Source organism: Trachurus japonicus, chromosome 19, assembly GCF_045865225.1.
Source record: "Trachurus japonicus isolate A0001 chromosome 19, Traja_1.0".
Lineage (NCBI taxonomy): Eukaryota > Metazoa > Chordata > Actinopteri > Carangiformes > Carangidae > Trachurus > Trachurus japonicus.
The window spans coordinates 21492892-21518355 of record NC_140925.1 but is presented as its reverse complement, the minus strand read 5'-3'; the positions used below and the strand labels follow the sequence as shown (position 1 = coordinate 21518355).

Sequence of the window (25464 nt, the reverse complement as noted above, 5' to 3'; positions counted from 1 at the left end):
CTTACACACACACACACACACACTTACACACACACACTGATGGAAGTTCGCTCCTCCCCTCGCAGACTTCAAAGCTAGCTGTCCCTTGAGGAACTTCAAACGCTGGGGAGGCCATTAAAAGACAAAAATTATTTTCTGTAACGTCGTGATTTATTTGATTGAAAAATGAAACCACTAACCCAACAGACATTATTTTTCCTTCCCAGGGTCTGCTTTACCAGGCACAAACTAAATTGCTACCAGGTGGAAATCCTCTTAAGAGCAGAAAAGGCTCGGCCCGAAGAGTCGTAGCTTTCCTGCTCGCTCTTGTCTTCAGGCTTCTCCTTTGACTCCACGTCTTTCTTTTTTTTCCTTCTCCCCTCCGCCTCTCCATTTCTCTTGAAGACGTCATTCCCTCATTAACAACTGGCTGAATAAATGTTCCCACTCCGACCAGGCTCTTATGTTTGCTGTAGTGCAAGTGAAGTGTTAACCTGCAGTGCTATAGGAAATACCCCCCCCCCCCCCCTCCTCTTCACCATCAGTCAATGAAGAAAAGATAAAAGAGGAAGAGAAGGAGTGCAGCGAGTGTGTTTGAGAGAAATGAGGCGGCAGTGAAACTCAAGCGTGTGAGAGAGCGATAGACTCTCCAGAGGGAGTGTGAGTGTTGTGAGACGGACAAACAGGTGAAAAGTTTCAGCGGTCTGAATGAAAGAGAGCGGGCGGCCGTGGAGTGTCCTCGCAGGGAGAAGAAAAGGGTTTTCATCGGAAAAAAACCCTTGAAAGAGATTAGCGATTGATGGAAGCTGGCATGTGGACACAAAGGAAAGAGCAGAAGATATTAGGCTCAGAATATTAAACAGAGTCGCTGCCCACTGAATATTAAAAGTAAATGATGCTCATAAGTGTGATTTTTTTTGAGCCACACTTGAAACAAAAAGACGGCGTTGAATAGTCAAGGACTCGACTTCATTCAAATCATTTGTGACCATTCATTCCTTTCATGTGACTCTGTGTTCAGCTGTGTTAATGCACTTGAGGAGCATCAGCTATGAGGCTTCCTATATATATATATATACTATAGAGCCAGTCAAACATGCAGGCCTCCACTCAGCTAACCACTGATGTAGCAGGTCAACAGTACAACCACACACTACTTCAGCTGATGGAGGTGGTGCAACCTTGGACGTGCTTGATGTTGCTGAAGTGGCAGTTTATAAAGTATTCTATATGTTCTGCACACTTGCACATAAAACATGTATTAATGTGTCACAGGGCAGGATTGAAATGAATGAGGAAGCCGAGCAGGAGCTTAGTGTTTTCTTTGCATGTGAGCTGTGGTTTGTGTTCCTGTATCGGCTTTACACACGTGTGTGTGTGTGTGTGTATATATATATATAGTGTGAAACAAAAAAGTTGTGTTCACAGTTTATATGTCGACATTTCCACCAACAACGGCCTTTTGCAGTTCCAACGTATCGACAAAACCAGCACGTGAATCTCTCATCTCCAGTTTCCAGTCTAATTCATCCTTCCCACTGTTTGTTTATGAGCGGGGTCTGTGCGTTCCCATGTTTGTGTGCGCGTTCCCCACAGATGAAATTGCGTCTCCTCCTCCTCCTCCTCCTCATGTTATCTCACTTCCTCTGGGCCCCCGACAAACCCACCAAACAGGGAGAAAATAGAGCGCTTTATTGGTACGCCTGTCAGGACTCCCCCTGGATTTATGGCCAACAGACAGCGTTTATCACTCAGCTGAGAGAGGCCGAGTGAGAAGGGGGGGGGGGGGGGGGGTTAGGAGGAGGAGAAGTAAAAAAAAAAAAAAGAAAACGGGGTGAAGGAGCAGGGCCGATCGTATCCTCCATTTACATATAGAGCCGCTCAGAACGAGGGGAACCATTTCTGGAGAGAAGATGGTTTAATGATTACACTGTTAACATCTTGAAGACATTTGCAGGACAAACCAGTGCCACTGGAGATGTTTGCTAAATTTATTATGTCAGCTGTTCAAGATTGTCGAAAACTAATTGCACATTTTTGCTTGTTTGCAAAAGGCAAAGCCAGGGGATTCAACATGATCTCTGCTGCTTTGATTGATCAACTACTGATTGTGACGAGGTGCTAACAGAGTCTAGGTTTTTTTTTTTTTGTGTGCATGTAATTATATGCATCTGTTGGGTCTTATTATTGTATGTGAAGGGGTTTTCCTTCCACTTTGAATCCTCACTTTCTGTTTACATCTTCGTTTTGGTCCTCGATGTCCCTCTGAGGAAACAGGAAAATGATTCCATTCAGGCCAAATGTGCAGTAGCTTTAACTAAATCACTGTTGCAAATGACTTGGAGATGTGCTGCGAGCCTGCGACAGCGCTGCACATGTAACTTTCATCACAACTAATTCTCTGCACCAGACTGAAATAAACACGCTGTCGTTTCAAATACACTCCACTTAAAGGGAGTTTATTTTTCCCTTTCCCCATTTCCATATTTGACATTTTTTATTGTATATAAAATGTAAACTTGTCATTTACACCTTTACACCCTGATTTCACCGACTTCTATTCTTTTATGTGTGCTATATTTTTGTTTGTCAGTATACACACATTAATTTGTGTAACTACCTCAAATGTCCACCAGACATACACAACAAACCAGGAATATGGCACAGTTTTAAAATCTCTAAATGTCATCTTCTCAGTGACACACTCGGTACACACACACATCTTTGGCTTTTATGTGGAGTGTCTTCTAAATAATTAAAGTGACACTGACTGAATAGACTCGTTTTTTCCCTGTAGGATGATTATGGGATTGACTTTCTTATTGTAACAATGGTGAAAGTCATATTCAAAGTGTTGCAGCAGGTTTTAGCAACCGGCCTGTCTGCTGTAATAACCTGGTTCTAGCTTGATGTTTGTGCTCAGTCAGATCCTTCAGTCTCTGCTCAGCCCATGTTTATTTACCTCATTCATATCACAGCGAGTGTACGCCGGCTGGACCTGCAGTTAGAGTACCCAGCTAAAGAGCCCGCTCTCTTTTCTCTCTCATGCTTTTGTGCTCACTAAAGTGCGTATGCCAATTAATATGAAGGAGATCTGCTGCCTGAATGATACAAAGGTCCCATAGGTTCCCAAGTAGTTTTCAAGGGCTTTAATGAACAATCTGTGGAATTGATGAATAGATCTGGGACTATTTTTCTTCTTATTTTTGAAAAATCATTGTGGTCCAGGGCTACTTAGAAAACATCCAGGGCTGAAACTTGAGAGACTCAGGTTCAACAACACGTGGCTGTAAATTGCCAGTGAACATGGAAGCTCCTCTGTGCACATGTTAGTATCATCATCAGTGCTGAGTAAAACAACAACAACCTAGTTCAGTTCAGTACAGTAAGCACATAAAGTCTAAACTATATTCACACTTTGCTACACGCCAGCAAACCTAACACCTCATAAATGGTTGGCACACGAGCGTAGTCGTAACACCTTTTTTTGCCACATGCAGAAACGCCACATATCAGTCTGTCACTTTTACACAGCGGTGGCAGCGGTGGACCGTCACCGTGGTGACTCTAAGAAACAACGCTGACATTCGTAGACAAACTGAGATCTCATTGGTAGAAAGAAATGATATGAAAGAAAAAACAAGTCTCTGGAGAGGGTTCACAGCTCCTCATCCTCTTCCTCCTCTGTCTCTGTCTGCTGAGAGGATGAATTAGGAACGACAGAGCCTCTGTACAGGCTTTTAGTGAAGGGGAAGGAGGGAGGGAGGGAGGGAGGGAGGGAGGGAGGGGGAGAAGGGGGTTAACGGAGTCATTAACACATGATGATTTAACCGGTTTGATTTAGTGCCGCGTTACGCTTTTCTGGCATCTTAGTCTATCCTCATGTGGATTGGAAGGGAAAGAATTTTCTTTTCCATCGCAACATCCTTCCTTCCTGCCCCTGAGGAGTTCCCCCTCCGTGAAGCTTCTCCCCGCTCACCTTCTCCTCTCTCTCTCTCTCTCTCTCTCCTTCCTCTTCTTCTCAGCATCCTCTCCTCTCCTCTCCTCTCCGCCCCGGCCCAACCCCTCCTTTATCGTCACCTTTTTTTTAATCCAGCCTCTCACTTCCTCTCATTTTCTCTTTTCCTCCGTCTCCTCCCCAGTCTTCCTGTATTAAGATTTAATGCCCCAGACCAGCTTTCTGTGTCGGCCCACTGAGAGTGTCAGCAGGGGCGCTCTGTTCCCCTTCTGTCTCTGCTGCAGGAATCGCTCTCAAAGCTGCTTAGGGAAACACACACTCGCTTGCAGGGCGCCTGTGTTGTGTTGTGGTCGCAAAAGCGCACACACTCGTAGGGACACACACATTCAGAGTTTCTCTACACACTGCGCCTGCGGACGGTGTCACGCAGCGTTGGATCAGGCCTCAGTTGAACCCGGTGTAGAGCAGCACTCCATGTGCTTTTGGATTGTGTGTGTGTGTAGGCGTGGATGTGTGCGCGCGCATGTGTGCATCCACCAATCACATTCAACCTACCCCACAGTTCTCAGCTCTACGGGCGGCGGGACTCCCTGCCTGACCGTCAGGAATTAGATCATACAGTATCATGATTGGATTTGAGCTTTGATACGCACACACACACACACACACACACACACACACACACACACACTGGGCCTCCTGCTGCCTCAGTCAGCACCCTAAGGCTTCACATTGTCCATGTACATCCCAGTTTGCATACACACACAGTGCTGCTGCTGTCATTTGCCTGTTTCCCCACAAGTTCCCAACCTCATGGTTACCAACTTATACTGCCCCCCCCCCACCAGCCTCACCCCCAATGGTACAAACACACACATACACACACACACACACTAAAAAAAAACTAACAAGAACTAGGGCAGGAGGAGTAGCTCTAATTCCCCTCTCCATCTCCTCTTTCTTCCTCTTTCTCCCTCTTCCCTTCTTCTTTCTTTTTTTCCTTCTCTTTTTGTTTTTTCTCTCTCTCCCCAAAGCCCTTAATCAGAGGGACCCCCCTCTCTCCTCCCCCCGCCCCTCCCTCTCTCTACCCGCGGGGCGTCCCTATTCACCAACCTGGTGAATAATTAATGCCGGCAGGGCAAGTTGATTAAAATAACACATCAGGTCTCCTTCATTGAGAAGAGCCGTGGCTCCACGGTGATGTTGCTGCTGGTGTGGGTGAAGCCGCAGCACAGAGGAGAGTTATTCTTCATATTAACCTTGATTAAGATTTCATGGCTGTAACACCATATGCAGGCTCATGTGGTTTCCCTATTGTAGCCGCTTGAAGTGGTTTGGGCTTTTTAACCTCCAGTGGAACAAATGACAGACCAACACACGCTGGATGTTTGTTACCAATAGTGTTATGGGAGTTTTCATATGATATATCGACCGATATTCATTTTCCAACCTCAAAAAAAAAAGTTTCATTAAATAATTTTCTGAGTAGGCTATAACATTTTATGGTTGAAAACTTTTTATATTACTTTTTCTGCACCACAATGTCTATCAACCAAGATCAAATTCCCATGATGAGGAGGTGAAATTGATGACGGCCTGTGTAGCTGCTGGTGGAGCTCAGCTTCCCACCACACCTCCGTCAGTCTGTTCCCATCTCTCTCTCCTTCTCTCCCTCTGTCTCTCTCTCTCTCTCTCTCTCTCTCTCTCTCTCTCCTCCTTCTCTTCCTCCCCCGCTGCCTCTTTCTGTCGCTCCTCTGTTCCTCTGTAATGTTTTAAATTGAAGCAGATGGCATTCATGGGTGACACATGATGCAAGTTCATGTTTGCTAATTATATCTTTGCTGTGCCGTTGACCTGTCTGCTTTGATTCCCTCGCTCCAACAGCTTTTCCATTTGCTAGTGTCAACCACCGCCACCACCACCCCACTCCCCCCCCCCACCCCCCCTCTGTCTTCTCCCCCTCTTATCCCTGCTGCACGTTTTCCTGCTGTGGCTCCATTGGTTCTGTGTGAGGCATCTTTGGACAAACAGTGTGGAATCAAGGGAACTGCAGTTAAATAGAAGACAGGGTCGCGATTGTGTGTCTGTGAGTGTGTGTACAGTTTTAATAAAGCAGGTTCCCCTTTGAAATGCTGCTTCAGACAGAGGCAGGTTGCTGTGTGTGTGTGTGTGTGTGTGTGTGTGAGAGAGAGAGATACTGTTGACTGGGTGCTCAAGTGAGCTTGTTTACCATTCTTAGACGCTGTGAGAGGCTGACTGGCCAAACACTCCTAATGAGTTCCTCCTCTGTCCTTTTCAACACACACACACACACACACACACACACACACACACACACACACACACACACACACACACACACACACACTTGCGCCTGCACCATTCCACTCTAAAACATTGATGCAGCCACTGGGGGTCATTGTTTCCCATCGCTGCAGCTCAGGCTCTGTTCCCACAGTTCTCAGTGTGTGTGTGTGTGTGTGTGTGTGTGTGTGTGTGTGTGTGTGGATGCGTGCGAGTACATGCACAGTCCACGTCAGTATCGGTCGCCATGACGCCCTACTCACCAGCCTCACACTGTGCAAGAAAACAGATTAGCACCTCACTTATTAATACAAGACAAGAGAGAGTGAGCGAGGTGTGAGTGAAGTGGAGATCAGGTCGTTGCTCCGTGTCGGTGCTTTTATTCATTTGTGACCTTGCTTCCTCAAAAAAAAAAAGAATTTGTATCCGATTCTCACAACTAAGCATCTTCACTTTTTCATTCACAGCTGCGCTTGGTTTCTATCCTTTCTTCCCTGTCTCTGTGCCTCAGATCATTCTCCTTCATCTGTGTGTTTTCTCTCATTGAGATGCAGCATCTCACTGATCTCTCCCCCTCATTACCTATTTTGCCTCACTCTTTCATGTTTCCCTCTTTTGTTCTTCTACTTCTCCCTTTTTCTCTAGTTAGTTTCAGAATTTCACTGGTGTTCATCCCCTTTGAAGTTTTTCCCCCCTCCATAGATACAAGTTATCTAATTTTAAATGTGTTTTGAGTTTGTCCAATAGACTTTTATTGGTCTTTAGTGTTCCTCCCACATTAGCGCTGTGTAAAGTGCTGATCCGCTGTTGCTGAGCGTTACCGATCCACAAAAACAAAAACACTCACATCCCTTCAGGTGAGTTAGAAGTCCACACTACCTGTTGATGGGATTATCATTTGACCTTTGACCCCCTCACAGTTAGCTAGCTGAGCACAGAGCAAGCACATGATGGCTGGCGGATTAATGCTTGATCCCTGGATATACTAAAGCTTGTTTGGTCAAGATACCAACCCTGCAGACTGCCGTGGTCTTATTGAGCGCACACACAAACATGCACATGCCCCCACCCCCCACATACCACATACCCCCCCGCACACACACACACACTCAAATAGCCAGCCAGGAAGCTAACTGACACCAAGTGACTGTGTGTTGTTTTTACAATCAGCTTTCTCTGGATTGCAGCTCAGACAGCCCTCCTCTCCCTCTCCCTCCCTCTCCCTCCCTCTCTCATCACAAAGACTGGCTGCTTTTACGAGGGTCTGGCTGCAGTAAAAGCCAAGGGTTGTGGGGGGGCACAGAAGGCTGTCAGAGAGGATGTAAATTACACAAATAAAACTCCACACTGGCACTGAGCTTCCCCCAAGAGAGAGACAGAGAGCAAGAGGGGGGGAGGGAAGGGGCGATATTTACTATAACTTCAGAGGGGAGCGGGGACAGACAGAAGGTGGAAGAATAAGAAGGTATGCAGGGGAGTGGCGCTTCAAATGGATGAGAGTGAAGGAGAAATCTGAAAGAAACTCTTGCAGGCAGAGATTCTGTCTCTGTGAATAAATGTGAAAGGAGAAGAAAAGCAGATAAAGTTGGAGCAGAAGCATCATTCAGCACTTTTCTATTCCAGCCAGAGCCCTGTGCATGTGCCTCGCTGGCACAAGTCACCCACAACTCTGACTCCCGTCTTCCTTTCCTGCTCTTTATCACCTCCTCCCATCCTTCCCTCAGCACGCCTCCCTTCCGTCCTATAGAGGTTGGTGTCATCATCTGCTTCCCAGTGCACCTTTCCTCTCTAAAGAGGGCGTCCACAGCGCTTTGGATCGCTGATAGAAACGTGACACCGCACTGTAAATTTAGACACAGCACGCTACATTTGCACCTCCATCGAGCGAACAAAAAAGCGGCGATGTGACCGGTGACGTCGGGTAGGAAATAGGGCGTGCATTGTAGTGCAGGCATTATTTTGTAGCTTGGCAACATTAACAGTCAGAGGAAACCTGATTATAACCAGGGTTTCCCCTCTTCTAAAGGGGAGAGCAGAGAATATATGTCGCTGTCTCTCACTCACACACACACACATATTGAAAATTAAATAATACAAATCAAAAGAAGGTTGAAGATTTCTACATTTAAGAGGCTTTTATGCACAAAATTACAGAAAAAGTCCTAAGTTATTCATCAGTCAGTATAAAACTGACTTTGTTGCTGTTGTTACTTTGTAAAATGACTGAAGAGAAAAATATGTTAAGCTTAGATTTAAGCATCGGTTGAAAGACACTATTTCTCATGCACAGGCACACACATACACATACACACACACACACACACACACACACACACACACACACACACACCACACACACACACACACACACACACACACACACACACACCGTCTTAGAGATTCTTTTGTTAGCTACTCAGTCAGTGTAACCACCAAAATGTTCCTGGCTGCTCTCTCGCTGCCTGCCCGGGCCTCTGCCTGCTGCACCGTGCACAATAAGCCGAGGGACTACAGCCGTGTGACCAGTAAACCTCATGGCAGCTCAGCGGAGTGGCAGACGGCAAAGTGGTTAAGTTGATTATATAGAGTTGTACATTTCCTCAGGGAGCTGAAGAGGAACGGAGGGACGATGCTATGAGGGAGGAAGAGATCAATTGGAGGAGGGGGGGGGGATCGATCCAGTATAAGATATGCACAGAAAGAGAGGAGAGAAGGAGGAGGAAAGGAAAATTATGTATAGGAGACGGGAGAAGAAGAAGTGGAGAGGAAGATCAGAGATATTCTAACATCTAAAGCAGTGAACGCACAAGTCAGCATTTGTCTTTGCATGTACGCTGAAATGGGGCGACCGTCTTATCAGAGCAATGAGACGTGATCTGCAGGGACGAAGTCTGATTCACAAAGAGACGAGGTTCAGTCTTTTAATAAGCATCAAATATTTTGACATTCTCCTGTGAAGACATGCTGCTCGGTCTGGATAACAAATTACGCATCAGCCCTAATTCACAGTTAGATGAATATTCTTACCCAGTGGTTCATCAGGAGCTGTACTTTGATGTTGATGGAAATGGTCTGTTATTATGCCCCATTATTCCCCAAATCTCCTCTCCAGTCTATTCTTGGAATTAAATGCTCTCTTGCTTGAAAATGGATGTTTCTGCCAAGTTTTTCTTTTTTTCACCCTCAGTCAAACATTTCTCTAATTGCATTTGTTACCATGCCAACAACAGTCTTTTACAGGAAAGGAAATATTTGTTTTGTCTCAGATGATGGACCTAACTCTAAAACGAAAGCATTGTAAACTTCCTGGAATGACTAATATGAGACTACTAAGAGATGTGCAGGTATAAAGCTCTATTTTCTTGGGATGCTGGAACATCTAACTCTGCCAACCAATTAAACAGAAATAACAACATTGTATTTCCGAATGCCAGTTATTTATGATACTTTGCTCTTCATTTCTGAGTTATCCTCGTGTTCTTGTTGCCATGCAGTCGTGCTGTTCTGTGCCCTGACTGTTTGTGGTTGCACTGGTTTCAGAACGCTCACAGATGGGTTTTTTCTTCTTCCGGTTTCCAATTGACTGTACAAAACGTGAACAAAGTTCAGAGCAGGCCCATTAAGGTGATTTGAGAGTCACTGCATTCACACACCACCAGGACCGTGACCTGGTCTCAGTTCCTCCATGTGACAGTTTAATATGTGAACAAAGCTGCTGCTCATCACAGCCTGTCTAAAAGAAACATTTCTCCCTGAACTCAACCACACCACATGTATTTCAAGAGCTGCTCTCAAGTTGTGTGCAAGGAACAAAATTAAAACTACATTTTAAAGGGACATTGTGTAACTTCTCCTGTTATCTATTCACGAAAATCGATTATTTGGTTCTTCAGTCTGTTTTTCATTAACCAGTAATCCCCCCATCAACAAAGTGAAGTGTTCCTTTCAGCTCTGAATGAGCCGTTCATATCATTCATATCTCCATGGAGACGGTAAGCTCGGTGCTGCTGCCATGTTTTTACGTTCAGTGGCAGCGTGACGGTAGGTAACCACGGAAACTCAGCGGAGACACCGCAGCTGTCGGCTCAGTCACCGCGGTAACGCAGTGAGGAGGAATGGAGCGTTACACTGATGCTGCATTCACCTGCAGTCGGGCAGACGGCCGTCGCTAACAAACCAGACGTCATTTTAGTCACAGAAGTCCAGAGAAAGACGGTAAAACGTGGGTCAGGTCAACAATACGACATCGCCATGACAACATATTGTCACGTGTATTGTTTTGCCTCGTGCTGACGGACCACTTGTTTACATAGAGGCTTGTTTATGCCGTCTGTCTGCCGTCTGCCCAATTTCACGTGAATGCAGCATGAAAAATACGATTGAGTTGCTTGCGATATACAACCTAGATGGGAGGAATTCCGACCCCAAAAAATCAAAGCTTCGAAGCTTCGTTCGTTGCCGTGGTAATCACCCCGAATAATCAGTTATCAAAATATGATAATCGGGACAGCCTTACAATGTACCTTTAAAAAAATCTAGAGAAGGAATTTTGCACTCAAATAGTTAAAAAACAAACAAATTGTGCCACTGGGTGAAACAGGCTGTCCTGACATTGTTGCTATGTGTGTGTGTGTGTGTGTGTGCGTCAGCCATATTGTGTGGTGCAGCTTTGGGACAACAGAAATACCCTGGATGATGTGTCCCACTCAGCTGTTTTGCCAGACGACTGGGTTGTTGGCACACACACACACATACACACAGAGAGAGAGGGAGAGAGAGAGATAGAGGGGATGGCTTCCATTGTTGTCTCCTTGCTGGAATGATCTTGCATCTGCATGTTGCTGATGGAGGGATTTGCTGTGCGTACGTGTATGACAGTGTTGGACGGTGACAAAGTACCACAGTGGTGATATTTTAAAATCTTGTGGGTTAGAGCGTCTTTGAACGCACCACCAGGGCGGGTTTCTAAAGAACTGCCCTACTCAACTCAACATTACACACATAACATAAAAAAAACTGTTCAATTAAATATTCTTTCATACATTTTTACATAGGCAATGCTGTGTTGCTCTCCTACAACAGTATTGTCTGTCTGGATAAACATGGAACTGACTTTGTCTCTGTTTCCAACCCGTGTGCATCTGTGTGTGTGTCTGAGTGTGTGTGTGAGTTTCTGTCCACACAGTAGATGCACCCTGCTCATTCAGCTGTTATTAGGTAGCATCTGCAGGGTCTAAACTGTGGGTGTGACATGCACATGGACATCATTGGTGTCGCTGCATTATTGGCCATTGTTATTCAGCAGAAGCCCGTCTGACACAAATTATGATTATCACTTTGAGTTCAGCCCGGAGCACTCTGGCTAACTGCCTGGGTTTGACCATTGAACCCTGAGGTGTAGTCTAGCAACTCCCTCGGCACCAGGTCTGCAGGGCATTGTGTGTTAGTGTGTGTGTTAGTGTGTGTGTGCATGAGAGAGAAACAGAGGGAGACAAGGAGAGAACTGGCTGGCCACCCTGCTTTATCATCGGATCATTGGGAATCGCTACCAAGCATTCACCACACATCCATGATATACAGCTAAGAGAGCACTTTCACAAATGTTTCTTAAAAGCATCTCTACATGTATGACAGTCATTCTTTTCTTTTCTTTTTTAAATAGCAACACAAACACCACTCATTCTACTTAATGAGACACTGATGAGGTCATCACCTGAACCACATCTGATTTTATAGGAAGATTATAAAAACCACTGCTGGGATTAAACATTGATATTATCCCACAAAAACTGATTTATAAACTCTTCCTGAGTTAAAATATTCTTGCTGTGTTGTTTAGGAATGAATATGAACATGTTTTCTTTGCATTATTATTATTCAAGGTCTGAAAACCAATAAATGACAATATTTTTTATTTCAATTTTGGGAGAAATGTTGTCGGTAGTTGATAGAATAAAACAAAAAAAAATTCAATTTAATTTTACTCAAACACATACCTATAAATAGTAAAACCAGAGAAACTGATCATTTTGGGAGTGGTCTCTGTATATGAATCCACTGCACAGAAATGGCCACACCACACATACTGTACATGTTTACATTTGTTTACACGTTTTCATGGTTTAGATTCACATGTGCCCCATGCATTTGCATATGAGCTTATATTTCTGTGTACACACCTGTTTGTGTTCAAATGCTCATGTAAAGCTGTGCTGTGTGTGCATGTGAATGTGTCCGCTTTTAGCTGCCATTTGTGTGTGTGTGTGTGTGTGTGTGTGTGTGCGCGTGCGGCCCCGTACTAACAGGGTTATTTAATTTGAATTTTTTGGGGGGCAGCTGAATGTCAGTAGATCCATTATCCTCTACCTGAACCCCTGGCAGCAGAGAGAGATAGAGGGAGAGATGGAGCAGATGAGCGTGGCTCAGAAGATGGATGGACGGACGGATGAATGTCAGTCTCCGATGGCACTCTCCTGTTAACTGTCGCTCTCTGTAATTCATGAATAATTCACCCCACAGTGTCTTAACCTGTGTCGTCGTAGTTGCCATCCCCGTCATTAGAGAAGACTCATCTTACACTTCAAATATTTCTTCCATACTATCTGCTGTTTTATATTTATTTTGATATAGATTAATGATAGGAAAGAAGGACAGTACCTGATCACCATCAATATATTGACAATGCATTACTGGTGTAACCATGAGTGTAACTCAGTTTAAAGAGAAACTATGCTGGATTTGAAACTACATTTTTACCTTAATTAAACAGCTTACACGCGTAATCTCTTGTTTATGACCTAACTACACAAATATATACACACCATAACACCGTTGTATAACGTTATCCACCGCTCTATTGATTGATTTCTCGCCGGCTTTGTTGTAAACAAATGCACATTGCCAGGATGAGGGTTAGCAGAACAGCGGAAAAGCGACCGGACTTGCATAGTTCCTCTTTAAATCATGACATTTGATATTGTAATTGCCTTGCAACATGTTCTACTACAATATATAGCCTGTATTGTGATGCTATTGTTGTTGTTGTGGTCAAAATATCACACTCATCTCACACATTTTCCTCAGTCCTGATATCCCTGCGCTGCACTACTTCAGTACATCATGCTGTGTTACTGCCCCCCCTCCCTGGTAAATCTCAGTTATTTCTGTGCATCACTGTGAATGTGAGCACAGTGCACTTGAGGATATAGAATAAAAAAGCTGTGCAGGGGGGGGGTTGGATCTGTAATCCTCACCCATCAGACAGTTTGTGGCCTCAGAGCAGCAGAGCAGCAGAGCAGTGGAAACGCTGTGGGTGTAAATTCAAAGAGAGAGGAGACGCAGAGGACGGAGGAAAGTTGCACATGTTTTCTGTCTTCCCTCCACTCTTTTTCTACACGAAAATAAGCGTCAACATGTGTGTAAAAAGGGGAGAGCCGGCGTGGCATGGGACAGGACACCGGCGCCGTTGTGTTACACGTCACGCCTCTTGATTGTGGAACGCCAGCGTGCTATCTAAAATCACACACTGGCCCTGGCTTTGGTCTGGTTCAGGGTAAACAAGCAAACGCTGCATAACGAAGCATCTTCCTCGCAGCAAATATGGCGGCACTTCTGTATGAAAGGAGCTTGCGGCCGACCCGCTGACACCACCCGGCCTGGCAGCTCTTGCCACACACGTACACATACGGAGCGGTTGGGTACACACACACATGTTGGCCGTTTTGCAACATAGAGAAGTCACAGTAAAATGAGGGAAGTGTGGAAACCTTTAGTCATCACTGTTAATACCTTGCGTGTTTACTGACATCGCTTACTGTATATTGCTGCTGGGTTTTTTCACCACATTTGTGTCAAAGCTGCTGCAGTTTCAAAGCCGTGTTGCAAAAATCTATTTCAAAATGCTTTTACCGATACAGATCAGATGCTTCTTACTGATAAGTGGATAGAACAGTAACACAGGAACCCAGAGGAGTCATGGTGTTGAGGAGGAGGCAGGGGCAGCGTCTCCATCACAGTTGTGTGGTTGAATTAGACCCACAACACAAATCTCAAGCAGTAGATTCATTTAAGCCTATTAAACCCCTTTAACTCTTCCACTCATCCAATTATTAAAATACTTTTAATAGCTGTAATGTTGGAGCAGCAACCTCTGGCTTCCCCATCTGCCCATCACATATCCAGATGGCTGATGTAGCACCAGTCAGTTTTAGGAGCATTCAACTATTACTTAGAGTTAGGGTAGTTAGGGTTAGGGATACTGGAACATGTCAATCAAAGATCGCAGCGTTATACTGTTAAAAGAGTCTTAATCTTCTGCCCCTGTCACGACCTTGAAACAGCAAAGCTTAGTTAATCTTCTTTTAGTTTTCTTCCACTAATGCTGAAGTCACCTCCTCCTCTAACAGGCCCACTCTGCATATAATTGGGTTTTATCTTCCCGTTTATGTAGTTCTCCCCCACTGTATATAATAAGGAGAGTTTGGAGAGTGTGACCCTTATCTTTAATAACAGCTGTATTTGTGGGACTAATGTTGTGAAGCAGGATATTGCGTGGAGGGAAGGAGAGAGGGAGAGGATGATGAATGATCCGTCCAGAGAGAGAGGGAGAGGGAGATAGGAAGAGATGGGCTGGTGGCCAACGAGGTTAGAGGTTTCTGCTGTGGGTGTCTGCTTGGTTGCGTAGAGACTACCTCAGATATACACACACACACACACACACACACACACACACACACACACACACACAAGGACCTGAGAGCATGCACACTTCTGGTCAAACACAGTCTAGACAGCCTGACGCTTAGCTGTGTGCTAACTGAAATATGCATCCTGCCTTGTTTATCCACTGCAAACACAACAATGTTTGAAGACACACTTGCAAAACATCATAAAGAGAGTTTTTGGATTATTATTGATTGCTATTTTTGTCTTTTATTGGCAGTAAAATGGGGAGAGCGAGTGAGGACACATGAATGTAAATGGAAAAATCTAAATGCGGATGTCACAACCATGGTGGGAAACTTTGCAACTTCAATCAGAGATAAGAAAGTCAAGACGCTGTTTATCAGCAGAATCTAGCAGAAGAGACTCAGATGTGAAGCTATGATAATAATAATAATAATAATACAGTTGACTGGTGTATATGCTACGAGCATTGATGGGTATTGATGTTCCAATGTGACAGCATCTCTGCAGGCTGAGGCGACGTGCAGTATTGACTGTTCATGTTATCAGAGCAGCAGAACAGAGAGGACACGTGGAGATGGTGGAAGACCGGGGAGGAGAGCCAGCTGAATAATGATGGGCTCTGGAGGATGATTTTGTTAACTCCTGATAAGCTCTGACATGCCAGGCTTCCCAGCAGCCCCTAGCACTCCTGTTCTCACCTCCACACATGAACAAGCGCATCTGTGAACTCCCCCTGCACCTTTTTACACATTTTACTGTAGCACCTTTTTTTCCGATTAAACATGCAAACACTGATACGCAGGGATCCATGCCAAAAACACCCGAAGACACACACACGAAGACACACACACACTCAATACACACAAGTTCACACACAAACAGATGCATGTGCACACCGACTAACCCCACTTTCTTACATCACCACTGAAGCTTAGCCTTCACTTTTCTGCAGGATTGTTGGCAACGAGGAGGCAAAGGAGGAGAAGCTCCAGAGACAGAGAGAGGGGGAATTTTTTTTTTTTAAAGGGAGGAAAAGAAAGGCAGGCAGAGTGAATCTCTCCATCATGCTGTCAGGAAGGTGCAGCTGTAGCATTAGCAGGGAATAAAGAGTGTTTTTAAAAGGTGCTGCGAGGTGCAGCAAAGATGAGTCGGATAAATGACTTCTCTTTTTCATTCAAAGAGCCCCAGAAAGCCCACAGGGTCACTGTGGGTGTGTGTGTGTGTGTGTGTGTGTGTGTGGGTTTTTGTGTGGGTGTGTGTGTGTGTGTGTTTCTGTGTGGGTGTGTGTGTGTGTGTGTGGTGACTGAGGGAGAATAAAGAGTGTGTGCACAAGTATGAGGGGGAAGAGAGTGTGACAGTGTGAGTTTAAGCTTGAGAATGCATGCAAAAGCCAGACTTTTGCCATGGCCGGCTGACGTTTTTGTTACTCCTGACATTATAACATATTATGGTTTTTATTTTTTTCCTGGCAGTTGCCCCCTCTCCTTTCACCGCTGACTGGGAAAAGTAATGTAGTTCGGGGGGAGCATGTAAGGTGGAACAATGGCTCAAAAATATTGAATAAGGAGTGAAAGGGAGCCAGGGTTTGAATGACAATAGGCCGGAGCTGGGGGTGGGGGGCTGATGGTGTGAGGGGGTGGCGAGGCCAGATTGATGATAGATCTACACTGGTTAAATATTATCAGGCCTCTTTGTCTTATCAGAGAATGGTTAGATGTAGCCAGCTAATGATCTGCCCTTCTGAGCCTTTCACTTTTTGTATTATCCCATTTACTTCCTATTGAGACCCTCCTCTCTCTGCAGGCTCACAACACAGATGGTTTGGGTAGCTATAGTAACTGCTGAGCTTTATTTATAACAGTCCAACAATTTTCTGTGCTTTTTCAAATTCTTTGAAGTTTTGTCACAGATAAAAAAAAATTTAAAAAAGCAAAAATGAACATTTTTAAGTATTTTTTATTTCAATTTAGAATTAGGGAAGACAGCAATAATTTTTCACTATAAATCTGAAGAGATTAAAGTTACGTTAATTAAAGTCTGTCCTAACCTTCTCACTGTTCATGTGAAATGTTCATGCCATTGTCATCATCATCAATGATGTGTAAACACTGTTAAGCAACAGAGATGCAGTTGCATATTTGGGCATAATGATGAGATGATAAGCCGTGTGCTGTCAGTCATGTTTTCACTACTTCCCTATTTTCCACAGTGTTTGTTTTTGCGTTACAGCCTAAATACCAAGGGCAGGACGAGCCGGGGCCTGAGGGCTGAAAGTTTGACATTGATATCAGTTTTCACAGCAGCGTCTCCGCGTTCGTTGGCTGAGCCCCCCCCTCCCTATAAGCTGAGTAAAGCGTTTGACTGGAGGAACGGGCCACGGCGCAGGGGAAAGCCTCCGTGGGGCATTTTTCACTGTCAGGGTCGTAGATGGAGCTGACCCGGCAACACCTCTGGGACTGCCTCTCATCCAATTAACTCCTCTCTTTCATACACATAAATATATATATACACTCATACTAGCGCTGGGGGTGGGTTGGGGTGTGTGTGTGTGTGTGTGTGTGTGTGTGTGGTGGACAGTTACAGAGAGGGTGAGAGATTGAAGAGGAGAGGGAGTCGCTGCTCCATCTACATTCCCTGCGCCCCGTTCTTTTGAAATGCTGATGACGCCTCCTCCGTCACCCTCCTCGCTCCGCTCCCTTCTCCTTTAATGCAGCGGAGTCATCCATTCCATTAACCCTCCTCCTGCTCCCCTCCCCAGGTTAGAATGAGGCAGATCCCCCACCTCCACCACCCCATCTCTGTATAAAAGGCAGGGGCAACAGGGGCCACAGTGACGACGGTGGCAGGGGCATTTGTCATGCTCTGAGCCGCGGCAGTCTGTTGCTCTCCCGAGGGCCTTTGTTGTCCCCCAGCTCCCAACCTGCAGGCTAAGCAGAGAGGATTTCACATGTTTCATTAACATCTGAACCTGCTCGCCACTTCTGAACGTCTCACATGGCTCGGCGGGAACGCTGCACCGAGCCAGACGGACGCACTTGAAAGATAAAAGGCGGGATGTAACAAGCCCGCGTGCCCAGGAGAGAGCAGTCAGTTTTATGAAAGAGCAAGGGCGAGATTAGAGCTGTATCACACACACACACACACACACACACACACATACACACACATACACACACATACACAGCTGTTTCAGTGAGTGTTGACTGCACATTCAGCCTGCAGTTATCCAACCTCTTCTTGCTCCGTGGCACACATTCGGTCTTTGTACTAAGCACAACAATCAGCGTGCCCTGCCCGGCCGGTGTTGGGGGCAGCACTCAAGTGGAGGTCACTGGCAGAGGCGTTATAATGCTTTGGGCTGGGCACAACAAGACTGAGGGCAATCCACTTAAAGCGAACCACCAACCCCCCACCCCCCACCCCCACCCACCTCCTCTCATATCCCCTTCCAGGCCACCCCGAGCATCACACTTCTGAATGGAAAACGGGAAGTCGGCCCTCTGCAGCACTTAAAAAACTGGACGGGGAACGCAGCAGCAGCAAGAGGGAGGGTGGGAGAGGGGGGTGCGGGGGGGTGAGGGTCCACATGAGACATACAGAGCAGCTTTTTTTTAACACAGTGCCTCAACACCCAGACAGTCAGGCCTAAGATCTCTGTTCAAGGGAGATGAAACAGCTCAATCCAGGCAACACAGGCAAAATCAAAGCTTGAGAGTCTGTTTTGATGAGAAGAGTAGGCTACTTTTTTTAAAATTTCCCCCAATCCCTCGTTTTTTTCTTTTTTCCTCACTGTATCTGTAGTTTTTGTGAACTCTGACTCAGGGCCATGAGTGCAAGGCTGCGGTCAAGAACATGGATGCAGGAAATGAGGAAATGAATGGTATCATACATAGATAAACAGAGTGTAGTAATTGCATCAGTGATGCCAATTTCTGTGTGAGTTTTGGCAGAGCAGATATGTGGACCGAGCTCCTTGTTCTGCCAGCCTCCACCATCCTTTTCCTGCCCCCTCCCCACATGCCCCCCCCCTCTCTCTCTCTCCCTCTGTACTTCCCTGCAGCAGCAGATCCTCTCTTTTCTCAGCCCCTATCACACTATGTTCATTCTCCGTCCCTCTTGTCTTTCTTAATAGAATTAGCAGCATGTCCATCTGTATGTACAAAACATCTCCGTGTTCCTGACAGCTAATGGGGGCCATTCCCAGTTCGGGATGACTGATACAGGGATATCCTTCCTCCAGGGTAACATCCATAGCAATTTTCCCTTGATTTGCTGAGTGATGGACTCAATGCAAAGGAACATAGACCTAATGATCATTGCGGAGATGGGCTCTCTAACTCAAGGCCGTAGAGTGCGGACGATTACAAGCCATACAATAAGCCACATCCCCCCCCCCCCTCTTCTCTCCCTTTCTCTCTCTCTGCTGAGGTATTTCCAGAATGCCGCCGGCCATGATGGATTTATGAGCAGGCCATACTTTGGTAAACACCGATGGTAGGCAGCTTTGTCCTCCCCCCTGTGATATAGTGAAGGTCCCCATAAAAAATGGGAAAACCAGGTTACGGCCACCATAGAGCCGGGCTAAACAATAAAAGGCTTTATGGGCAGATATAGGCCTGTACCATAAATGCTGGAATCTGCCGTCGGAGGGACATTAAAGGGATAATGACGGGGGGGGTTGGCTTTCACAAAGATCCCTGCAGCCGCTAAGAGGGTCTTTTTTAGAAAAGACACACGCACACACACAGCTGAGGATAGCAAAGCATGGATGTAGAGATCTATACAACAGTTTAACTTTGGGTCAGGCTGCATGTGTGTGTGTGTGTCCAGGAGATTGACAGAAAGGAGCTGGATGTGGTGCAGTGTTCATCGATAACTGCAGCTTGTTCTCACATCGAAGGGTCGGGCCCTCATTACACATTGGCTCGCTGTCGGGGAGCACAGCTGCTGGGTTTGGCTGGTGCTGCCCGTACAGGCTGCACAAACCCAGCTGTGCAAACAAACACGCACATACGCAGACAGACAGAAACCATCATGGCAGCGAGAGGAACGGGTATGACGACAGACAGGTCGGTGGTTCTGCAGGTAGGCTTTGAAAAGCGAAGACGCACTCTGGGGGGAGATGATGTGATCGTGGTTAGAGAGCTGCATGAGGAAGTTGGCTGCTGGGGCAATGTCACCGGTAGTCTGAGGTGGGGGGGATTATGGCACTGATCATCACAGTCATGGGATAATGCCGCTAACATGCAGACAGCATGTTTTGCCCCGCAGCGTGACAGAGACCTGGACAGATGCAATCACTATCTTATCGTCCCTCGCTGCCTCTCAAATTAGGACACATTTCAACTCCTTAAAGTACTTCCCCTCCGAATTTATCTCCTCTGTCTTTCCCTGCTGTGCTGCTTTATTAGGTCGCTGGGAAGATTTAAGAAAGATAGAGAGCCTTGCCGAGGTTTCCAGCTTCTTTATCGTCTGGGCATTAGCCATCTGCTGGCACATGTGCAGGAGAGCTCGGGGGGAGGTGTAGCTCCAGCGCCTGTGTTTGTGTAGTAGTCGCTAAGGCAGACAGGAACTCTAAAATTAGGCCCGAGCCATTCTAACTCGAACATGTCTGGCCTTATCTTGTCAGGAGATAGCTATTATCCGTGCCAAGTGTTGTCTGAGCGATACCGCAGGTCTGATGTGTTTTTTCCTCTGCCTTTTAGCCTGCTTAGCGTCTCCAGGCCAACCACAGCCCGCTTGACTTTTCCACGACTTTCGGACAGTTTGATTTCACTGTGTTTTGATTTGACCGTCCACTCCAATAATCAACACGCTGCGCAGGAAATGTTCATAGCCGCGGAGAGGGGGAGAGAGAGAGAAACCCATCTCCAGAGTGCAGGAACACCAGAGTCAAGGGACAGCCGATTGCAGATGTTGGTGGATCGTCTCCAGAATCTGCTGAGCATTGGACAGGAATCCTTCGCTCATTAGCTAAACCAAGATCGGCTCTGACACTGTTGACTCCAGTTTGTGCGTTTACAGAGAAGGCACTCTTTCCTCCTCTTTTTATCACGTACAATAATCCAAATGACATAACGACCCATTGTTTGTTCTAACCTGTCGGCTCATCTCCTTGGGGGAGGAATGGCAGGGGAAGCACCTTTTACTGCTTCCTAACACCCCCGATCGGGCTAAGAAAGAAGCAGAGTGGGGCAGTAAAAATAGTTTGACACCCTCAAGGTCCAGCCAGCAATCTCCTCGCCGCCCTTGCCCATAAAACTCTTTGAATTCCCTCCTAAAAAATCCTTCTCCCCTCTCTCTCCCCCACTCTCCCGCTCGCCCTCCCCCCATCGCTCTGCTGGACTCTGAAGTTCCAGCTTTCCCCCAAATCAAGGACGCTATGTTTACCGCTTGTGGTATCCCTCTATTATTTGCACTTACATAACCATGCATTACTGCGTCTGAACCGTGCTTTAATCAGGCTTCTCCGTCCACTTTGCCTGGACTTTGAAGCTCCTGCCATGAAACTGAGACTTGCCTCTTGGTGACAAGTTAGAGGATCAAGACACAATCTCATTGTTTCTGGCTTTGCTTCGCGCCAGAGTACTTTTCCATGTTCTCAGGACTGTGGTGCTTATTGATACTGGAACCAGACCAGCCACCTGGACTGAGTGGTGTGTTCCTGTGGACTGAACCTCTCATGACTCCCTCCGCACTCAGTCATGAAGACACAATAGAGACCACTGATCACTCTCACTCCCCCATATTCATACCATCAATTGTCAAGTGTGTGTCTTAGCACTTCATATTCATATTACGCATGTGTGTGTGTGTGTGCACGTACACACGCCGGCCTCCTCCTGGCACTAAACCAGTGCTCAGTTTCCCATCGGTGTAATGCAGTACATCCAATTCCCAAACTGTCTTCTCTAAGGAGCTCTCTGTCCCCCTCTCTCTCTCTCTCTCCCCTCCTGTGAAAATAAAAACACCACATTTATTTAATCGCGGCTGCTGTGATATATTCTGTTTTATTAAACAAGACAAAGTGACTTCCTTGTTTAAAAAATAAATGTGAGAAAGCTGCGGCAAAAGGAGGTTTTCAGGTCTAATCTCGTATCTTTCCCTCCCCCTCTGTAATAAGCAATGATCAACAATCCGTTATCTCTCAGCTTGTTTTATGCAATCACAGGGTATTACCCGAGGATGAATGCCGTCCCCTCGGAGAAGAAAACAGAGCCTGGAAAATTAGCATTTTCTGACAGCCATTACTCATAGGGCTAATCCTGTCAAGGAATGTGTGGCTGTGCTATCAGCACGGGCAAGGGGTCGCTGCGGCCCAGGACTGCTCACTGGGCTCTTATCAGGCAGGGTAAACACGCGGGGGTCTGCATTAAATAAGTGTCACAGTCAGTGGGGGCGGAGCAGGCCGAGCACCCCCCCCCACCCCACCTAACCCACCCCCGCCTCCTCCCCACCAGGCTCCACGCAGATAATCCCTCTCAAAAACTGTGTTAGTCAGACCCAGCTGTGGCCCTGTGGCTCAGGTACATACGGGGGGGGGCGGGGGGAGGAGAGGCATTGTTCAGGCAGCGGTGTAGATTACCACACACGTCACACAGGTTTTTGGGCCGTGTCCACATTCATGCAAATGTGTCTGAAAAGCCCAGATACCACACTGACATACCACAACAGTGGGGAGAATGCATAAGATGGCATGAGCATTAGACAGTTGGATGGGACAGGTAACTGTGCTGTCAGACAGGTTGTTGGAATCTGCAGCTCAGAAACGTCCTCTCCTCCTCTTGACCTTGTCCGGGACGTCTCAGTCATTACTAAACATGCCGGGTACTGTCATATATGGGAGCCCCATTTTCCCTCATGCTATATAATGTCATATGATATGGCTGGTTGGCCTTCATCTCTGGCATTGAGCATTTGAAGCAGCAGCTGTACTCCAAATCAAATCACAAGTCACTGTTTTTTTGTTTGTTTGTTAGTTTTTTAAACTCTGTACAACCTGTTTGTTGGTGTACAAAAAAAAAAAGTTTGGATGTGTTTTCGGGAATATATTATTTCAGCAATGACATAAGCATCAGCTAAATTTGAGAAATAATGAGTCACACCTTTAAAGTTGAGCTTTGGCATGAACTCCGGCCTCTCACATGACACAGCTACAAGTTGCAACAATGCTGCATGGAATGTTGCAGAGTAAAGGTGGAGTAACCTTTTATTGATGCAACGGCGAAGTCGAAACAACTTCCTGGACTTTATCCCAGCTGCAGCCACACTGTGAGAAAAGTTAAGAGTCAGTTACCATGACTGGGTGACTTTGCTTTTGTTACTTTTATGTACGGCGGGTGAGCCGAGGCGCCTCTCTGGGCAGCACTCGAGGAAGTGTAATGGTGTTACACTGAGTGTACAAGGTGGGAAACCTTGAATAATGTGGGATGAGAGCGAGCCAGAGAGGCGAATCCGAGTCAGCCAGTGGGTCACCAGGAGGTGAGGCTGCCTACTTCCCTGGGTTCAGGAAAAGTTCAGCCGCATAGCATTAGGCAAATTAGGGAGACAGAGGCTGGGGAAGAGAAAATGGAGGGGTAGGGACTGATGAGAGAATGGGGGAGAGGGTCAAATTAGTTGGAAGGAGGAGCCCAAATAAAGAGTGAGAACATGGATGGGAACTTCCAGGAAAAAGAGAGAGAGATAGCAGCACTCATTATGTCCACCAACTCCATGTAAAGATATGAAAGACTCATTACTGAGCTGATAGAACTTCATCTGCCCTCTAATGCGTTTCTATTTAAAGCCCCCGCACCTAAATTCAAGGGAGGGCGGTGGGCCCCCCGCCCCCCACCTCACAGCCCCATGCACGGCCCGTGTTCAGAGAGGGAGATCCACGGTGACGTCCCCGAAGGGGTTAAACGTAGGAGGGGCAACGCATGAAAGGAGATCGAGGGAAGGCAGGGAAAAAGAAAAAAAGAGAAGAGAGCGGAGTGGAGGTGGAGCTCCAGTCCTCAGCTGCTGAGCCGTGTCACAGGCTCTGCAGAACAGGATCACAGCTCGGTGCGGTGGGGGTCTGTAGGGGTCTACTCTGTAGCTGGAGGCTTCTAGATCTCTGTCTCTAGCTCCATAACACCAACCAGGGGAAGGAGAAGGCGAAGGCGGTGCTGCTGCTGCTGCTGCTGTGTCCGGGCGGACCTGGATGTGTGTAGAGAGGAAGCCGCCGCCTCCACGGCTGTAACCGGAGGGAGACCGGAGACCGGCTCATCCACGGCGCTGACAGCAGTCCACCAGTCCACCAGTCCACCACGGCGGGCGCAAACGGGACAACCGAGCGTAACCCCGAAGGACAAACTGCAACTAGACGGGATTTCCTCTATATTTTTGCGCCTTCTTCGCCCCCCATCCCCATCGATATTATTATTTTCTTCTATCTCTACGCTGTCGACCAGGACTTTGGAGATCTGAGTTCTCGCTTGTGGGATTTTATCCGCTTGTTTTTTCCTCTTTGTGGCGTGGATCAGCTCAGATGTTGCTCTCCGTGTGAGAGCAGGGCCGACAGGACCGAGATCTCCAGCTCAACTCACCTAGGTCGTTTTTTTTTTGTTAATTTGATTTGATTGAATTGAATGTTTTTGGTGCCGTGTGTTGTGCCTGTGGACACCATGCAGTCTGCTCTCCTGAATTCTGTTTTCAGACTGAGCGCAGCCGATTAGGCTCCTTCACACACTGACTGACTCCTCCATTCGGTCTTTGATCGGTACAGCTCTATATTAGGAAGATGCCAAATACCCCAACCCCCCCGCTGTGTTTGGATTTATCACTTTTCCCTCGATTTTAATGCAGTTTCCCCTCCGTTTGCCCCCCTCCCCTCAGTTTCTACCTCCGCTGGTGGCGAGCTGAAAACCCACACGGCTCGTTGTGTCCCTGCGTCCACGACGAGTATAGTTCCCTTCTGATTATTTTTCATTTTTTGACAATAATCCCCTGCGATCGTCCTGCTTCATATGATGTATGAGAGTGTGGACGTTGTGGGACTGAATCCCAGCCCGAACCCGTTTTTAATGATGGATTACTACAACCAGAGCAGAGGATGCTTGATCCCGGAGAAAGGACTGGTGCCCGGAGCGCCCCATCCCTACAGCACGTCCATCAGGAACCAGCACTGGAACGGCTCCAACCACTGTAGGTGCCTCTTCCTGCCTCAACTTCCATGCTACTGAAATGGGGTTAAGATAAAAACAAAAAAACAAAAAAAAACCATGCACGTGCCTGGGTGTATGCATAGTGTTGTCCATATAGTTTATTTATTCATTTTAATCAGCGATAGTTTGGTACTATAGGGCCTTTTATTTCTGTGTCACCAGCCTGTTTTATTTTCATTATTAAAAGCCCATAATATGTGCCAAACAGCGTTGCATGCTATCACCATCACTGAGCTCAATAACTGCATAATATATACTTGACCCACTTTCCGTTCCCATCTCTTCTTGCCTCTATGCGCCCAGGTTTGGCTGTTTTTTTTTCTTCCTTCTTCTTCCTTCTTCTTTCCCGGA

At 46.5% G+C, this 25464-nt stretch overlaps 1 protein-coding gene across 7 annotated transcripts in view; it reads left to right on the top strand.

The window, feature by feature from the left end:
* The window catches only part of raraa (retinoic acid receptor, alpha a), a 146742-nt gene that overhangs the window by 83538 nt on the left and 37740 nt on the right, over positions 1-25464 (top strand). Inside the window, exon 1 of one of the 7 annotated variants that reach the window (XM_085761697.1) lies at positions 24127-25093. The exons of the other annotated variants lie outside the window; for them this stretch is intronic. Coding sequence (XP_085617823.1) covers positions 24916-25093 — 178 coding nt within the window. The 5' untranslated portion in view covers positions 24127-24915. Of the gene's footprint in view, positions 1-24126; positions 25094-25464 lie in introns of those variants that run through there. 7 annotated transcript variants of the gene reach the window in all.